At 47.4% G+C, this 15,885-nt stretch overlaps 1 protein-coding gene across 2 annotated transcripts; it reads right to left on the bottom strand.

Moving 5' to 3' along the window:
* Positions 1-2,164: 2,164 nt before the first annotated feature.
* On the bottom strand, positions 2,165-15,722 carry LOC118378563 (nucleoporin NUP35). Of its 2 annotated transcripts, none has more exons than XM_035765549.2 (9): positions 15,612-15,722; positions 13,205-13,354; positions 12,786-12,913; positions 11,562-11,619; positions 11,303-11,444; positions 10,952-11,021; positions 10,665-10,793; positions 10,350-10,505; positions 2,165-3,157 (listed from the first exon to the last, which is right to left on the bottom strand). In XM_035765549.2, exons 2-9 carry the CDS (start codon positions 13,347-13,349, stop codon positions 3,080-3,082), a joined length of 906 nt encoding a protein of 301 aa, XP_035621442.1. In that variant the 5' UTR covers positions 13,350-13,354; positions 15,612-15,722; the 3' UTR covers positions 2,165-3,079. The 2 variants fall into 2 exon arrangements, with proteins under 2 accessions (XP_035621442.1, XP_035621441.1); XM_035765548.2 differs by lacking the exon at positions 15,612-15,722 and adding an exon at positions 15,276-15,524.
* Positions 15,723-15,885: the final 163 nt, after the last annotated feature.

Below are 15,885 nucleotides of genomic sequence, written 5' to 3'. Positions count from 1 at the left end.
TTAAAAGAGTAGGCTAAATACAGTGTAGGCTACATTTAAAATAGTAGGCTAAATACAGTGTAAGCTAAATGTAAATGAGTATGCTAAATAGTGTAGGCTAAATGTAAATGAGTAGGCTAAATACAGTGTAGGCCAAAATTAAAGAGTAGGCTAAATAGTGTAGGCTAAATACAAATGAGTAGGCTAAATATAGGCTATATCCACATCAGGTTGAAATTGTCTTGTTGATATTAAAGCTGTAGGTGCAGAGGTAATTGTTTCGCTCCAGCCACAGACCCCATGCTCCATCTAGTGAGCACTTGTAGATGACATCACAGTAATCTACGGTCCGACAGCACCATCTAGTCGTGGCCTAGAAGCATTTTACTCAGGGTTTTGTTGGTTGACCTTGACATTTGCATATATGCGAATGTCAGAGATCCTGTGTGTCAGCCAGTAGAATACATTCAGTCCCAGTTGAGGTCAGCAGAGACGACCAGATCACAGCAACAGTAACCATGACATCTTACACACTATTATATTCTTTGTAGATCCTGCGAGATGACTTTAATTCTTTGAACTTTCACCTATTTTACACTGTGCTTTTTATTCTATTGTACCTCGAGACGTCACGCGTGATGAAAAACACACAAAAATTGTCACCAATACAATACATGCTTATTACAAAGTCTGCATGCTTCATGGAAATTATTAGTGGCTAGTTTCCCTTGAATCATGAGTCAGGTGGCATGACATCCAGCCTACCATCAGCCCCAGGAGGGAAGGGTAGAATACAAGGCAGCTGATCAGGATGAATTCTCTCTACGACATCCATCCCTTCAAGGTACTGTACCTTGCACCCCTAAAACAACTCACCAGGACAGGGACCTGACACTCTGAATCAGTCTCCAGAGGGGTGGAGGGAGGGAGAGGAGAGAGAGAGAGGGGGGTGGAGGGAGGGAGAGGAGAGAGAGGGGGTGGGGGGGTGGAGGGAGGGGTAAAAAAGGTAGGATGAATCAGTCTCAGAGGTAGAAAAGCAGGGATGTAGGGTGAGCCAGTGCCTCCAGAGAGCAACAGATCAGTGTCACCTTCAACACCTGCGTCAGTTCCAACACATCTCAGATTGAAAACAGAAAAACACAACATGCCTCCGGACTCACCTGCATGACCTTCCAACACAGACTTTAGAACCAAAACAAGTGGAAGCTTTACACGCATATCATGGCTTCACCCCCAAATGGTACCCTACTCCCAACAAAGAGCACTACTTTTGACCAGAGCCCTATAGATCCTGGTCAAAATTAGTGCACTAAAACAGGGAATACTGTGCCATTTGGGACTCACAGCAAACTCAGGAACTACGTTGTAAAAAAGAAGGTGGTGGGTGTTGTAATAACTTCAGTTGCTGTGAATTTGTAGTTCAGATGAAGTCTAAGGAACTTAGTGGGTTGGAAGGAAATGAGCAATAGCCACCAGCTGGTGTCTACAATATGAAGCAATGTTTTCTTTAAAATGGTCCGACTGGAATACGAACTAGAACATGACATGAGCGTTTACAGACCGACACGCAAACCTGGGAGAAAAGTAAACAAAACAAAGTCAGAAGTCTTCAAGGTAAAAACTAAAATGACAAAGTAAAAACAGTCATCGTTCAGGACTATGAAAACTCCGGCTGGATGGGGAAGGGAGGAGGGAGGGAGAAAAGGAAGAAAGGAGGAGGGAGGGACAATAGGAAGGGAGGAGGGAGAAAAGGAGGGAGGGACAATAGGAAGGGAGGAGGGAGAAAAGGAGGAGGGAGGGACAATAGGAAGGGAGGAGGGAGAAGAGGAGGGAGGGACAATAGGAAGGGAGGAGGGAGAAAAGGAGGAGGGAGGGACAATAGGAAGGGAGGAGGGAGAAAAGGAGGAGGGAGGGACAATAGGAAGGGAGGGAGGGACAATAGGAGGGAGGGACAATAGGAAGGGAGGAGGGAGAAAAGGAGGAGGGAGGGACAATAGGAAGGGAGGAGGTAGAAAAGGAGGAGGGAGGGACAATAGGAAGGGAGGAGGGAGAAAAGGAGGAGGGAGGGACAATAGGAAGGGAGGAGGGAGAAAAGGAGGAGGGAGGGACAATAGGAAGGGAGGAGGGAGAAAAGGAGGAGGGAGGGACAATAGGAAGGGAGGGAGAAAAGGAGGGACAATAGGAAGGGAGGGAGAAGCACCATTTATTTAAAAACAGTAAGTGTCAGCTGAGATACAGTAGAAAAAGTAAACAGCTCATTGTAAATAGCTAGACAAAATAAAACAAGACTTTAAAAAAAAAAAAAGTTTGAAAGCATACAACAACAAAAAAATCGTAATAAAAATTCTGAAAAGTATGAGCCTTTCATAATTAACATTCTCTAGCGAACCACTCAGCAGAACCACACAGCAGAACCACTCAGCAGAACCACTCAGCAGAACCACACAATCTCGCACCATTTCAACATCATGGTGTAAGACGCTGACGTACCTTGACCTCTAACAGGCAAAGCAGCTCTTTACTTCAGATACTGTACTGTAAAATATCCCCCAAATGGGTAAGTCGCTCTGGATAAGAGCGTCTGCTAAATGACTTAAATGTAATGTAAATGTAATAAACCTAAAAAAAGAAGTACACTAATTTTGACCAGACCACTATGGGCCCTTGTCAAAAGTAGTGCACTGCATAGGGAATAGGGTGACATTTGGTACAAACAAAGTATTCATTATGTGTGATTAATTTCATATCAAATCAGACCAATAAAAAAATACAAAATATTTACTTTGTTTAAGTCTGTGTTGTTGGTCAATTTAGCAACGTGACTTTGGCACAAAAATAAAATAACTTCAAAGCTAACATAAAATATCTGGTTGATTTAAAATCCCGTCCACCACATAAAGTGCATAGAAGTCACAGGGTTAAGTATATCAGTTACACACTGGATGTATCCCAAATAGCACCCTAATCCCTGGGGCCCTGGTAAAACGTAATGCAGTACGTAGCGAATAGAGTGCTATTAGGGATACAGACAACTGACTCCGTAATGACATTCCGTCTTGAGTTCTAAATAGGAAGCGTTCAGCCATTGGAGGAGACCTTCTCACCAGCCAAACATGTACTCCATCGCTTTGGAAACCAAACTGTCATCTTTCCTTGGAGTCTGTCTGTCAGCTACCACCTGAAATCAAGACACGTAACATGGTCGGTGAATTAGAAAAACAGTCACTATCCCTAGAAACACAAAGCGTCACTTCATATCACATTTTTAAGACCGAAATGTATTGTTACATTTTTAAAAAAAGGTCATCGATCCATGCAGTCACACACTTACTTCACCACGTTACAAACTACACGATTGAAAACAATGTATGACTATTGTACTGATTGAGGTTTCTATACATTTGTATCCTGAGCTGTCCCTTCGCTGCACTCTAGTGGACATGGTGCTGGATGTAGTCCTCTACGGCCTATACTACATGACCAAAAGTATGTGGACACCTGCTCGACGAAAATCACATTCCCAAATCATGGGCATTAATATGGAGTTGCTGCTATAACAACCTCCACTCTTCTGGGAAGGCTTTCCACTAGATGTTGGAACATTGCTGCTAGAACAGCTTCCACTCTTCTGGGAAGGCTTTCCACTAGATGTTGGAACATTGCTGCTATAACAGCCTCCACTCTTCTGGGAAGGCTTTCCACTAGATGTTGGAACATTGCTGCTATAACAGCTTCCACTCTTCCTGGAAGGCTTTCCACTAGATGTTGGAACATTGCTGCTATAACAGCCTCCACTCTTCTGGGAAGGCTTTCCACTAGATGTTGGAACATTGCTGCAATAACAGCCTCCACTCTTCTGGGAAGGTAAAAGTAAAGATTGTAAACTGTCATGGGCAAAAAACATGTTTGACGCAGGAGTTGCTAAGATGGAGAGAAGTCTGTCCATAATAAAGCAATGCTCTGCCTTAACAACACTATCAACAAGGCAGGTCCTACAGGCTCTAGTTTCTACCTTCTTAACAACACTATCAACAAGACAGGTCCTACAGGCTCTAGTTTCTACCTTCTTAACAACACTATCAACAAGGCAGGTCCTACAGGCTCTAGTTTCTACCTTCTTAACAACACTATCAACAAGGCAGGTCCTACAGGCCCTAGTTTCTACCTTCTTAACAACACTATCAACAAGGCAGGTCCTACAGGCCCTAGTTTCTACCTTCTTAACAACACTATCAACAAGACAGGTCCTACAGGCCCTAGTTTCTACCTTCTTAACAACACTATCAACAAGGCAGGTCCTACAGGCCCTAGTTTCTACCTTCTTAACAACACTATCAACAAGGCAGGTCCTACAGGCCCTAGTTGTCACACCTGGACTACACCTGGACTACTGTTCAGTCATGTGGTCAGGTGACACTAAGAGGGACTGAGGAAAATTGCAATTGTCTCAGAACAGGGCAGCACAGCTGGCCCTTAGATGTACACAGAGAGCTAACAATAATATGCATGTCAATCTCTCCTGGCTCCAAGTGGAGGTGAGATTGACTTCATCACTACTTGTATTTGTGAGAGATGTTGAATCCACAGAGCTGTCTGTCTAAACTACCTGCACACAGCTCAGACACCCATGCATACCCCATAAGACATGCCACCAGAGGTCTCTTCACAGTCCCCAAGTCCAAAACAGACTGTTGGAGGCACACAGTACTACATAGAGTAATGACTACATGGAACTCTATTCCACATCAGGTAACTGATGCAGCAGTAAAATTAGATTTAAAATACAGATAACAATACACCTTATGGAACAGCGGGGACTGTAACATACGCACACTTGGATTTTGTGTTATAGATGTGTGGTAGTAGAGTAGAGGCGCGAGGGCACAGTGTGTTGTGAAATCTGTTATGAATGTATTGTAAATGTTTTTGACAGAACCCAGGAAGAGTCTGCTACTGCCAGGGATCCATAACAAACACAAAAGGTGCACATTTGTTGACATTCATTGCTAGTTAGTGAGTTATTTGCTCACTTTTGGACAGCAATGAAAATCCTGGAACAGTAATGGTGTGCATCACCCGTGTGTGTGTGTGTGTGTGTGTCAGTGGGCCGACAGACATTACGCAGCAGGTAAAATAATGATCTACAGAGGAAACAGAACCAGCCAAACTACACTGTTTTGAATTGGTTATCACGCTAGTTAACTATCAGCATGTATTAAAAAAGATGTCGTCAGTCGACTCATGTTTTATTTATTTAACTAGTTTAACTATTAGCATGTATTAAATGTCCTAATATACTTTATTTATTTAATATTTATTGAACAAGGCAAGTCAGTTAAGGGGAACAGTGGGTTAACTGCCTTGTTCGGTGGCAAAACAACATTTACTTTTTTTTTTTACCTTGTCCGCCCCAACGCTCTAACCACTAGGCCGCCCCTACGCTCTAACCACTAGGCCGCCCCAACGCTCTAACCACTAGGCCGCCCCTACGCCCCAACCACTAGGCCGCCCCTACGCCCCAACCACTAGGCCGCCCCTACGCCCCAACCACTAGGCCGCCCCAACGCCCCCAACCACTAGGCCGCCCCTGCGCCCCAACCACTAGGCCGCCCCTACGCCCCCAACCACTAGGCCGACCCTACGCCCCAACCACTAGGCCGACCCTACGCCCCCAACCACTAGGCCGACCCTACGCCCCAACCACTAGGCCGCCCCTACGCCCCAACCACTAGGCCGCCCCTACGCCCCCAACCACTAGGCCGCCCCAACCACTAGGCCGCCCCAACCACTAGGCCGCCCCAACCACTAGGCCGCCCCAACCACTAGGCCGCCCCAACCACTAGGCCGCCCCAACCACTAGGCCGCCCCTGCGCCCCAACCACTAGGCCGCCCCTGCGCCCCAACCACTAGGCCGCCCCTGCGCCCCAACCACTAGGCCGCCCCTGCGCCCCAACCACTAGGCCGCCCCTGCGCCCCAACCACTAGGCCGCCCCTACGCCCCAACCACTAGGCCGCCCCTACGCCCCAACCACTAGGCCGCCCCTGCGCCCCAACCACTAGGCCGCCCCTGCGCCCCAACCACTAGGCCGCCCCTGCGCCCCAACCACTAGGCCGCCCCTGCGCCCCAACCACTAGGCCGCCCCTACGCCCCAACCACTAGGCCGCCCCTACCACTAGGCCGCCCCTGCGCTCCAACCACTAGGCCGCCCCTGCGCTCCAACCACTAGGCCGCCCCTGCGCTCCAACCACTAGGCCGCCCCTACGCTCCAACCACTAGGCCGCCCTAGGCTACGCTCCAACCACTAGGCCGCCCCTACGCTCCAACCACTAGGCCGCCCCTACGCTCCAACCACTAGGCCGCCCCTACGCTCCAACCACTAGGCCGCCCCTACGCTCCAACCACTAGGCCGCTCCTACGCTCCAACCACTAGGCCGCCCCCACTACGCTCCAACCACTAGGCCGCTCCAACCACTAGGCCGCTCCAACCACTAGGCCGCCCCTACGCTCCAACCACTAGGCCGCCCCTACGCTCCAACCACTAGGCCGCCCCTACGCTCCAACCACTAGGCCGCCCCTACGCTCCAACCACCAGGCCGCCCCTACGCTCCAACCACCAGGCCGCCCCTACGCTCCAACCACTAGGCCGCCCCTACGCTCCAACCACTAGGCCGCCCCTACGCTCCAACCACTAGGCCGCCCCTAAGCTCCAACCACTAGGCCGCCCCTAAGCTCCAACCACTAGGCCGCCCCTACGCTCCAACCACTAGGCCGCCCCCTACGCTCTAACCACTAGGCTACCTGCCGCCCCTACGCTCTAACCACTAGGCCGCCCCACTTTCCACCGGCACTTGTGTATAACCGCAAATGGTGGGCACGCAGTTGATAAGCGAGCACAGTTGAAACCCAATGCCGCATACTCCGGTTGTAAAATAGTCTGAAGAACTCAAATCTGGCTAGGAATCTTCTCTAGTCAATACTGACAATGTAATTCTGACAGTTCAAATAGATTCTTAGAATAGCCTAATTGACAAGTAACTCCTATGCTGTCAAGGACTCCCCTGAAAACAGAATATTTTAACCTTACAAATAGATCAACATCTTAGGTCGCTACCTCACCCACCTTAGCAATTTGATTAAAAAGGTTCAATTGAACGAGGGAATTATTTTATAAAAATGACAGAAGCATTTGGTTGTAATTGTAGTGTTGCAGGGTGGATAACCATCTTCCAGGAGAGCGGGGAGGTCAACCATCCTCCAGGAGAGATACTGGGTGAGCGGGGAGGTCAACCATCCTCTAGGAGAGAGATACTGGGTGAGCGGGAGGTCAACCATCCTCTAGGAGAGCTACTGGGTGAGGTCAACCATCCTCCAGGAGAGATACTGGGTGAGGTCAACCATCCTCCAGGAGAGATACTGGGTGAGGTCAACCATCCTCCAGGAGAGATACTGGGTGAGGTCAACCATCCTCCAGGAGAGATACTGGGTGAGGTCAACCATCCTCCAGGAGAGATACTGGGTGAGGTCAACCATCCTCCAGGAGAGATACTGGGTGAGGGTCAACCATCCTCCAGGAGAGATACTGGGTGAGGTCAACCATCCTCCAGGAGAGATACTGGGTGAGAGGGGAGGTCAACCATCCTCCAGGAGAGATACTGGGTGAGCGGGGAGGCCAACCATCCTCCAGGAGAGTTACTGGGTGAGCGGGGAGGCCAACCATCCTCTAGGAGAGCTACTGGGTGAGCGGGGAGGCCAACCATCCTCTAGGAGAGCTACTGGGTGAGCGGGGAGGTCAACCATCCTCTAGGAGAGCTACTGGGTGAGCGGGGAGGTCAACCATCCTCTAGGAGAGCTACTGGGTGAGCGGGGAGGTCAACCATCCTCTAGGAGAGATACTGGGTGAGCGGGGAGGCCAACCATCCTCTAGGAGAGCAGGGAGGCCAACCATCCTCTCGGAGAGCTACTGGGTGAGCGGGGAGGCCAACCATCCTCAGGAGAGCTCGGAGAGCAACCATCCTCCAGGGGAGGCCAACCATCCTCTCGGAGAGCAGGGAGGGAGGCCAACCATCCTCTCGGAGAGCTAGGGTGAGGCCAACCATCCTCTCGGAGAGCAGGAGGCCAACCATCCTCTCGGAGAGCAGGGAGGCCAACCATCCTCTCGGAGAGCAGGGAGGCCAACCATCCTCTCGGAGAGCAGGGAGGCCAACCATCCTCTCGGAGAGCAGGGAGGCCAACCATCCTCTCAGGAGAGCAGGGAGGCCAACCATCCTCTCGGAGAGCAGGGAGCCAACCATCCTCTCGGAGAGCAGGGAGGCCAACCATCCTCTCGGAGAGCTACTGGGTGAGCGGGGAGGCCAACCATCCTCTAGGAGAGCTACTGGGTGAGCGGGGAGGTCAACCATCCTCTACTGGAGAGTTACTCCTCTAGGAGAGCTACTGGGTGAGCGGGGAGGCCAACCATCCTCCAGGAGAGCTACTGGGTGAGGTCAACCATCCTCTAGGAGAGCTACTGGGTGAGCGGGGAGGTCAACCATCCTCTCGGAGAGCTACTGGGTGAGCGGGGAGGTCAACCATCCTCTCGGAGAGCTACTGGGTGAGGTCAACCATCCTCTAGGAGAGCTACTGGGTGAGGTCAACCATCCTCTAGGAGAGCTACTGGGTGAGGTCAACCATCCTCTAGGAGAGCTACTGGGTGAGGTCAACCATCCTCTAGGAGAGCTACTGGGTGAGGTCAACCATCCTCTAGGAGAGCTACTGGGTGAGGTCAACCATCCTCTAGGAGAGCTACTGGGTGAGGTCAACCATCCTCTAGGAGAGCTACTGGGTGAGCGGGGAGGCCAACCATCCTCTAGGAGAGATACTGGGTGAGCAGGCTTTTAACCATCCTCTCAGAGCTACTGGTACCCAAAAAAAAAAAAAAAAAAGCAACTTCTCAAAGGTGAGGGTCAACCATCCTCTAGGAAACTGGGTGAGTCACCATCCTCTAGCTACTGGAGGTCAAGCGGACTCCGGTGTGTTTAAGCATGGTTGGACCAAAAGCCTTCACACCCAGTAACTCTCCAGGTGGAGGGTTGACAGGCCACATGTGTTTTCCACAGCAGCCTATCAGTGCAGTGTGTTACTTTGTGGGGTGTTAAGTGCCTTGCTCAAGGCTACAACGGCAGGAGATGGTGTCTTATACATGGGATCAGAGACCAGCCCTTCCTGGAGAATACTGGTGATATATAAAAATAAAAATAGAAATTGAACCTTTATTTAACTTGGCAAGTCAGTTAAGAATGTGTTCTTATTTACAATGACTGGGTGAGGTCAACCATCCTCTAGGAGAGCTACTGGGTGAGGTCAATTGTCCTCTGACAAGTAAGAAATAAGGTATAGCGCTGGGTCAACCATCCTACTGAATTGGCTGACAACCATCCTCCTGGATACGTAGCACTACCCAACTCTGCTCTAGCACCACATGACGGCAAAAAAAAAAAAAAAAAGCACTACCTAGCTTGTGAGGCTAGCACCACATGGTTGGGCCAAGGCTAGCACTACCTAGGTGGAGGGTGAGGCTAGCACCACCATATCAGAGGGCAAGGCTAGCACAACCTAGGCTTGTGAGGCTAGCCCCACATGAGGGCCAGGCTAGCACTACCTAGCTTGTGAGGCTGAGACCTACTGGGTGATAAGGCTACCTACCTGCTTGTGAGGCTAGCACCACATGAGGGCAAGGCTAGCACAGTAACTAGCTTGTGAGGCTAGCACCACATGAGGGCAAGGCTAGCACTACCTAGCTTGTGAGGCTAGCACCACATGAGGGCAAGGCTAGCACAACCTAGCTTGTGAGGCTAGCACCACATGAGGGCAAGGCTAGCACAAGCTAGCTTGTGAGGCTAGCACCACATGAGGGCAAGGCTAGCACAACCTAGCTTGTGAGGCTAGCACCACATGAGGGCAAGGCTAGCACAACCTAGCTTGTGAGGCTAGCACCACATGAGGGCAAGGCTAGCACTACCTAGCTTGTGAGGCTAGCACCACATGAGGGCAAGGCTAGCACTACCTAGCTTGTGAGGCTAGCACCACATGAGGGCAAGGCTAGCACAACCTAGCTTGTGAGGCTAGCACCACATGAGGGCAAGGCTAGCACAACCTAGCTTGTGAGGCTAGCACCACATGAGGGCAAGGCTAGCACTACCAGCATTCAAGTGTTTAATTGCTATATTGTAATTACTTTGCCACCATGGCCTATTTATTTCCTTACCTCTCTGATAAAATTTTTTTTTTAATTAAATGAAGAGTGCCATGGTCCTCGTCTTTTTTCATGTGCCAAACAAACTTCCATTGGTTTGGCAATTAAGTATTGAATGGTTAAACTCCCTGATCCTACCTGGTAGTCACTGCTGCAGGCCTTATAGGCTGCACTGAGGGGCCTCATAGAGGAGCGAGGTGTAGTGACATGGTGGCTGGGGGTTCCATTTCTGACTGGAGGAGTAAACACTGAGCCAGAGGAGGTAGAGCCTCGGTCTGAGCTCTCCATCACATTCTGAGAGAGAGAGAGAGAGAGAGACCCGAGACAAAAAAAAAAGAAATAAGTATTTATTTAAATGTTGACTTTTCAGTTGAATTATTCTTACAGGGTAAATTCCAATTATCACAAAATGAAAGTTTTCCTAATTTAAAAAATGTACCCAGAGTGATTTACCTTATCGATGCATGGTTTAACACCAATCATTATAGCCTCGCCAAAAATCTTCCCATCTTTACTAAGAGCTTTTCTTGCTTGTAGTTTTGACTGATATTGAAAGTGCATCCAGTTACCAGCGTTGGACATCTAGTAGAACAAGAGAACAGAACGGTGTGACAGGACAGAACACACGCGCGCGCAGACACAAGTAGAAGCGCACACAAAAAAAAAAAAAAAAAAAAAAAAATACACACGCACTCACACACACTTGAACATTATTTTCAAAAGGATGCAAATATCGTTACCACGTGTTTCGTTATGTTTCCATACTGGGCGAACTGCAACAGAATATAAGACGCGGAGGCCGGAGGGAACCTGTTTTAACGAAACGCTTTAGTCATTCAGGAAGCTGTTTATTTTTCACCTCGATAATCCCAGTTCTATGGGTGCTGCATTGTGGGCCACAGATCAAAACACACTCGGTGCATCTGTTTAAGGTCTCGCTTAAAAGTGAACGGAGATGATTTGATTGGTCCTACAGTGAAAACTCTGTCCACCTGGTTAACCAGGTGACCTATAAAAGAATGTACCCAATCATTTCAACAGTTAAAAGTTAGATATTAGGAAGGGGGGCGGGTGCAATACCAGGAACATACCCAAATACAGTGATCCAAGTATCATCTAGATGGTCTTCAGAAGACAGTGCGTCTCCCTGAGTGAAGAAAGGATCTACTTGGGCCGGAGACATTGTTGACTTGGCCTGCTGACCGGTACTAGCAGGACTAAATAGACTGGACGCTGTCAGAGAAAATGAGGACATACCCGACTGATCACTCTCCTAGTAAAAAAATAATAATAATAATAATTGGTACAAATAAGTTAGAATGTTTTTATTTGTTATTCATTCTCGCTCACCTGTTCCTGGTGTGACAGCCATATAACCAGACAGTGGGGTTTGCATCATTGAGAAGGGCTAAGAGAAGATAACATCTAAAATTATTACATGTCGTCTTAACTCAAAAGCTTCCGGTGAGATGCTAATATAGCAGGTGTAGAATCGCTAGCGTTTGGTTAGAACACTTGCCTGGCTAAAGCAACAGACCCCAGAGTGACTAAAGAGTCTGAGGGCTCCGATGTGATCTGCATGATGCATCCATAACGAAAGGAAAGGAGCTGTGCTTTTACATTGTTGTTTGTGCTGTCGCTCAAACACACACACACACACACACACATACACACACACACACACACACACACACACAAAACCCTTACTTTTCAAATCCAAACAGCGAGAGATCTCAATCGCTTCAAAGCCAAAAGCAGCGTTACCCGGCCAGAGGGTCCACAGCATTCCTGCTCACTGGCCAAACCAGAGTGTAAAGTGTAAAGTGTCCAGACCAGTGACCAGGCTATTAGAACACTGTCTGTGAGTGTAAAGTGTCCAGACCAGTGACCAGACTATTAGAACACTGTCTGTGAGTGTAAAGTGTCCAGACCAGTGACCAGGCTATTAGAACACTGTCTGTGAGTGTAAAGTGTCCAGACCAGTGACCAGGCTATTAGAACACTGTCTGTGAGTGTAAAGTGTCCAGACCAGTGACCAGGCTATTAGAACACTGTCTGTGAGTGTAAAGTGACCAGACCAGTGACCAGGCTATTAGAACACTGTCTGTGAGTGTAAAGTGTCCAGACCAGTGACCAGGCTATTAGAACACTGTCTGTGAGTGTAAAGTGTGTGTCCAGGCTATTAGAACACTGTCTGTGAGTGTAAAGTGTCCAGGCTATTAGAACACTGTCTGTGAGTGTAAAGTTACCAGACCAGTGACCAGGCTATTAGAACACTGTCTGTGAGTGTAAAGTGTCCAGACCAGTGACCAGGCTATTAGAACACTGTCTGAGTGTAAAGTGTCCAGACCAGTGACCAGGCTATTAGAACACTGTCTGTGAGTGTAAAGTGACCAGACCAGTGACCAGGCTATTAGAACACTGTCTGTGAGTGTAAAGTGTCCAGGCTATTAGAACACTGTCTGTGAGTGTAAAGTGTCCAGACCAGTGACCAGGCTATTAGAACACTGTCTGTGAATGTAAAGTGTTGTTACACATAAGGAGAGGGATGGAACCTACTGTGTTAAAACGTACCTGTTTATGTGCACCCATAGGGGACATCCCGATGGCAGGACTGGAGAGATCATCATAGATACTCCTGACTGGAGGGGCCCCACTCTTGTCTTTAGGTGTAGGAACTACAGGTTGGGGGGGAGAGCCACCTAACAGAGCGAGGGTTAGAGAAACAGTCAGGGATCAATCGGAAATAGCGCAGAGAGGACCAACTGCCTTTGTCAGAACATGACACAAAGTGAAAGGAACAGATCTGATAGTAACAAATAAGGTGTTTTAAAGCAAGTTAGGCCGATCAAGCTGGAGGAGTTAGCTAGCCTAATTTGTCTATGAATGGGATGTTAGATAATGACATATGACAGATTGGAAAGTCAGCTAGCTAGCTATTTGTTTTAACTAGTAAATGACAAAATGACCCCCGAAAGCAAAATCTCCCTCACCTGCTTGAAATGGTGACCTCATTTCCATGACCCCAAATGACCGAGGCTGGGGTGTGACAGGTGCTGGCAGATCCCCCATCAAAAACCCAGGAAGGAACTGGGCACCCAGGCCAGGTTTATGCGATGTTGGGGAACCCATAGTCATTGGTTCTGTGCCCAGGGGGACACATGGCAGGTAACATTAGTTAGCAAAGCTATTACGTTAACTACACTCAATTAAAATATAAAACGCAACAATTGAGTTAGAGTTCATATAAGGAAATCAGTCCATTTTAAATTCATTAGGCCCTAAATCTATAGCTTCCATATGACTGGGAATACAGATATGCATCTGTTGGTCAGATACCTTAAAAAAAGATTTCATTTTTTTTAAAGTAGGGGCGTGGATCAGAAAACCAGTCAGTATCTGGTTGAGAACATCATTTTCCTCATGCAGCGTAACATCTCCTTTGTGTGGCCGATGTGAAATGGCTAGCTAGTTAGCGGTGGTGCGCACTAATAGTGTTTCAGTCGGTGACGTCACTCGCTCCGAGTCCTAAAAGTAGTTGTTTCCCTTGCTCTGCAAGGGCCGCGGCTTCTGTGGAGCGATGCTTCGTGAGTGACTGGTTGATGTGTGCAGAGGTTCCCTGGTTCGGGGCGAGGACAGGGACGGAGTTGATCAGGCTGTTGATTGGTGGCCTGTGGAATGTTGTCCCGCTCCTCTTCAATGGCGGTGCGACGTTATCAGTGGGAACTGGAACATGCGGTCATACACGTCTATCCAGAGCATACCAAATGTGGATAATGGGTGAAATGTCTGGCATATTATGGTGCCCCCCGAAAAAAACAATGCAACGAAGTGCATAAATTAAAGGTGAAACAGTGTTTTTCATTCATGCACTCTGATTATTTATTTTTTTGATCTTTCAAGGCTCTGTTTTGGATTAATGACAGTGTGCGGCTTTCCATCTGTCACTATTCGGACTCCTACGCATCTGGAACAGGTGCAGCAATTCTTCAGTTGTGCAAACCCAGTTTCATCAGTTGTCTGGTCTCAGACGATCCCGCAGGTGAAGAGGTGGCTTATGGTAGAAAAATTCATATTAAATTATCTGGCAACAGCTCTGGTGGACATTCCTGCAGTCATTATGCCAATTGAACATTCCCTCAAAACTGCTAAATGACTTAAATGTAAATCTGTGTGGCATTGTGATGTAAAAAAAAAAAAAAAAATGCACATTTCAGAGTGGTTTTATTGTCCCCACAAGATGCACGTGTGTAAAACACGTGCTGTTTAATCAGCTTCTACATGCCACAATTTTTGGGATCTATTATTTCAGCTCATGAAACATGTTGCATTTAGATTTTTGTTCAGTATAGTTGTTAGCACAATGGTACCTAGCTGTTGCCTCTTCCACATTGTTAGCCAATTAAGTTACCTAAGTTAGGTAACTAGGTAACTAACATCAGCTACAATATTTATTTAATCAGGCAAGTTGTTTAAGAACAAATGATTATTTACAATAACGGCCTACACCGGTCAAACTCAGACGACGATGGGCCAATTATGCGCCGCCCTATGGGACTTCCGATCACGGTCGGTTGTGATTACAGCCTGGAATCGAACCAGGGTCTCTAGCACTGAGATGCAGTGCCTTAGACCGCTGCACCACTCGGGAGCTCCTATACACATTCCAACGTATTGCCATAACTAGCTAATGCTACTTACCAGTCACCATGCATAGTTTGATAACTACAATAACTAGCTACTATAGTTTGTTGGTTGGCAAGCCAACTGTACCCACCAGGGATTTATTTTGTTGACATTCTCTGAATGTTACTTTAGTAGCTTGTAAGAACCTCAAAACGTAGTTTAAAAATAAATAAAACACGGGTTAATGTAGTTGTATAGTCTAGTTTCCCAGCAAGCCACTAACATTACATCAAACTGTCTAAAGAAGCCAACTCATGTGACAATGTGTTGGCTTAGCTAGCTAAAGTTAGCTAGTTTATTTGCTAGCTGGCACTAGCAGTACTGTCTCTTGTTTAGTTACCTAGCTAGACAAGAGGAAAAAAGGGTTAAGCTACCCACCTTGGAAATCCATCCTAAGGGACCACCGATTGAACCAAATTATATAATAACAATAATATATATTTAAAATATATATATATTGAATGACAAATTCACCCGAATGAAGCAACAAAACACACCACCGGACACGCACGTTAAATTTTCAAATTCTGTCGGAAATCTCGCGTTATTTCGGCACCGGTATTCACGCAGCTAGCACGCTGGGCTGCGTCATGGTTCTGTGTTCAGGCAAATGTGATGATGGAACGTTTCATTGAAGCCAGTGAAAACAACATTTATGTATTAGCTAGAAGCTAGACATTATTGGGAGAAAAAAAATGTAAAGTTATATCTTACCCCAAAGAGGAAAAACGTAGCGCGCATCTAAATCAACACGGAGAAGAAAAGAACAAAAATAATGGCAAGGCTGTCGGAAGTTGCAAAATTATTGCGGAAGTTATCATAAATAAGCAAGTTTGTTGTGATTTACCACACACGTTCACGAAATTGAATGATAGATACTGTAAATGAAAAATGTATAGAAATGAGCACACACTAAGGAAATTACCAGTTATGTGATATTCAGCATTCTTACGTATGTACAAGCAGTTCTGCAGAACATGCTGAATTT

The sequence above is a fragment of the Oncorhynchus keta genome, chromosome 7 (assembly GCF_023373465.1).
Source record: "Oncorhynchus keta strain PuntledgeMale-10-30-2019 chromosome 7, Oket_V2, whole genome shotgun sequence".
Classification (NCBI taxonomy): Eukaryota; Metazoa; Chordata; class Actinopteri; order Salmoniformes; family Salmonidae; genus Oncorhynchus; species Oncorhynchus keta.
Note: the sequence above shows the minus strand (reverse complement) of the source record. Positions and strands in the feature narration are given on the sequence as shown.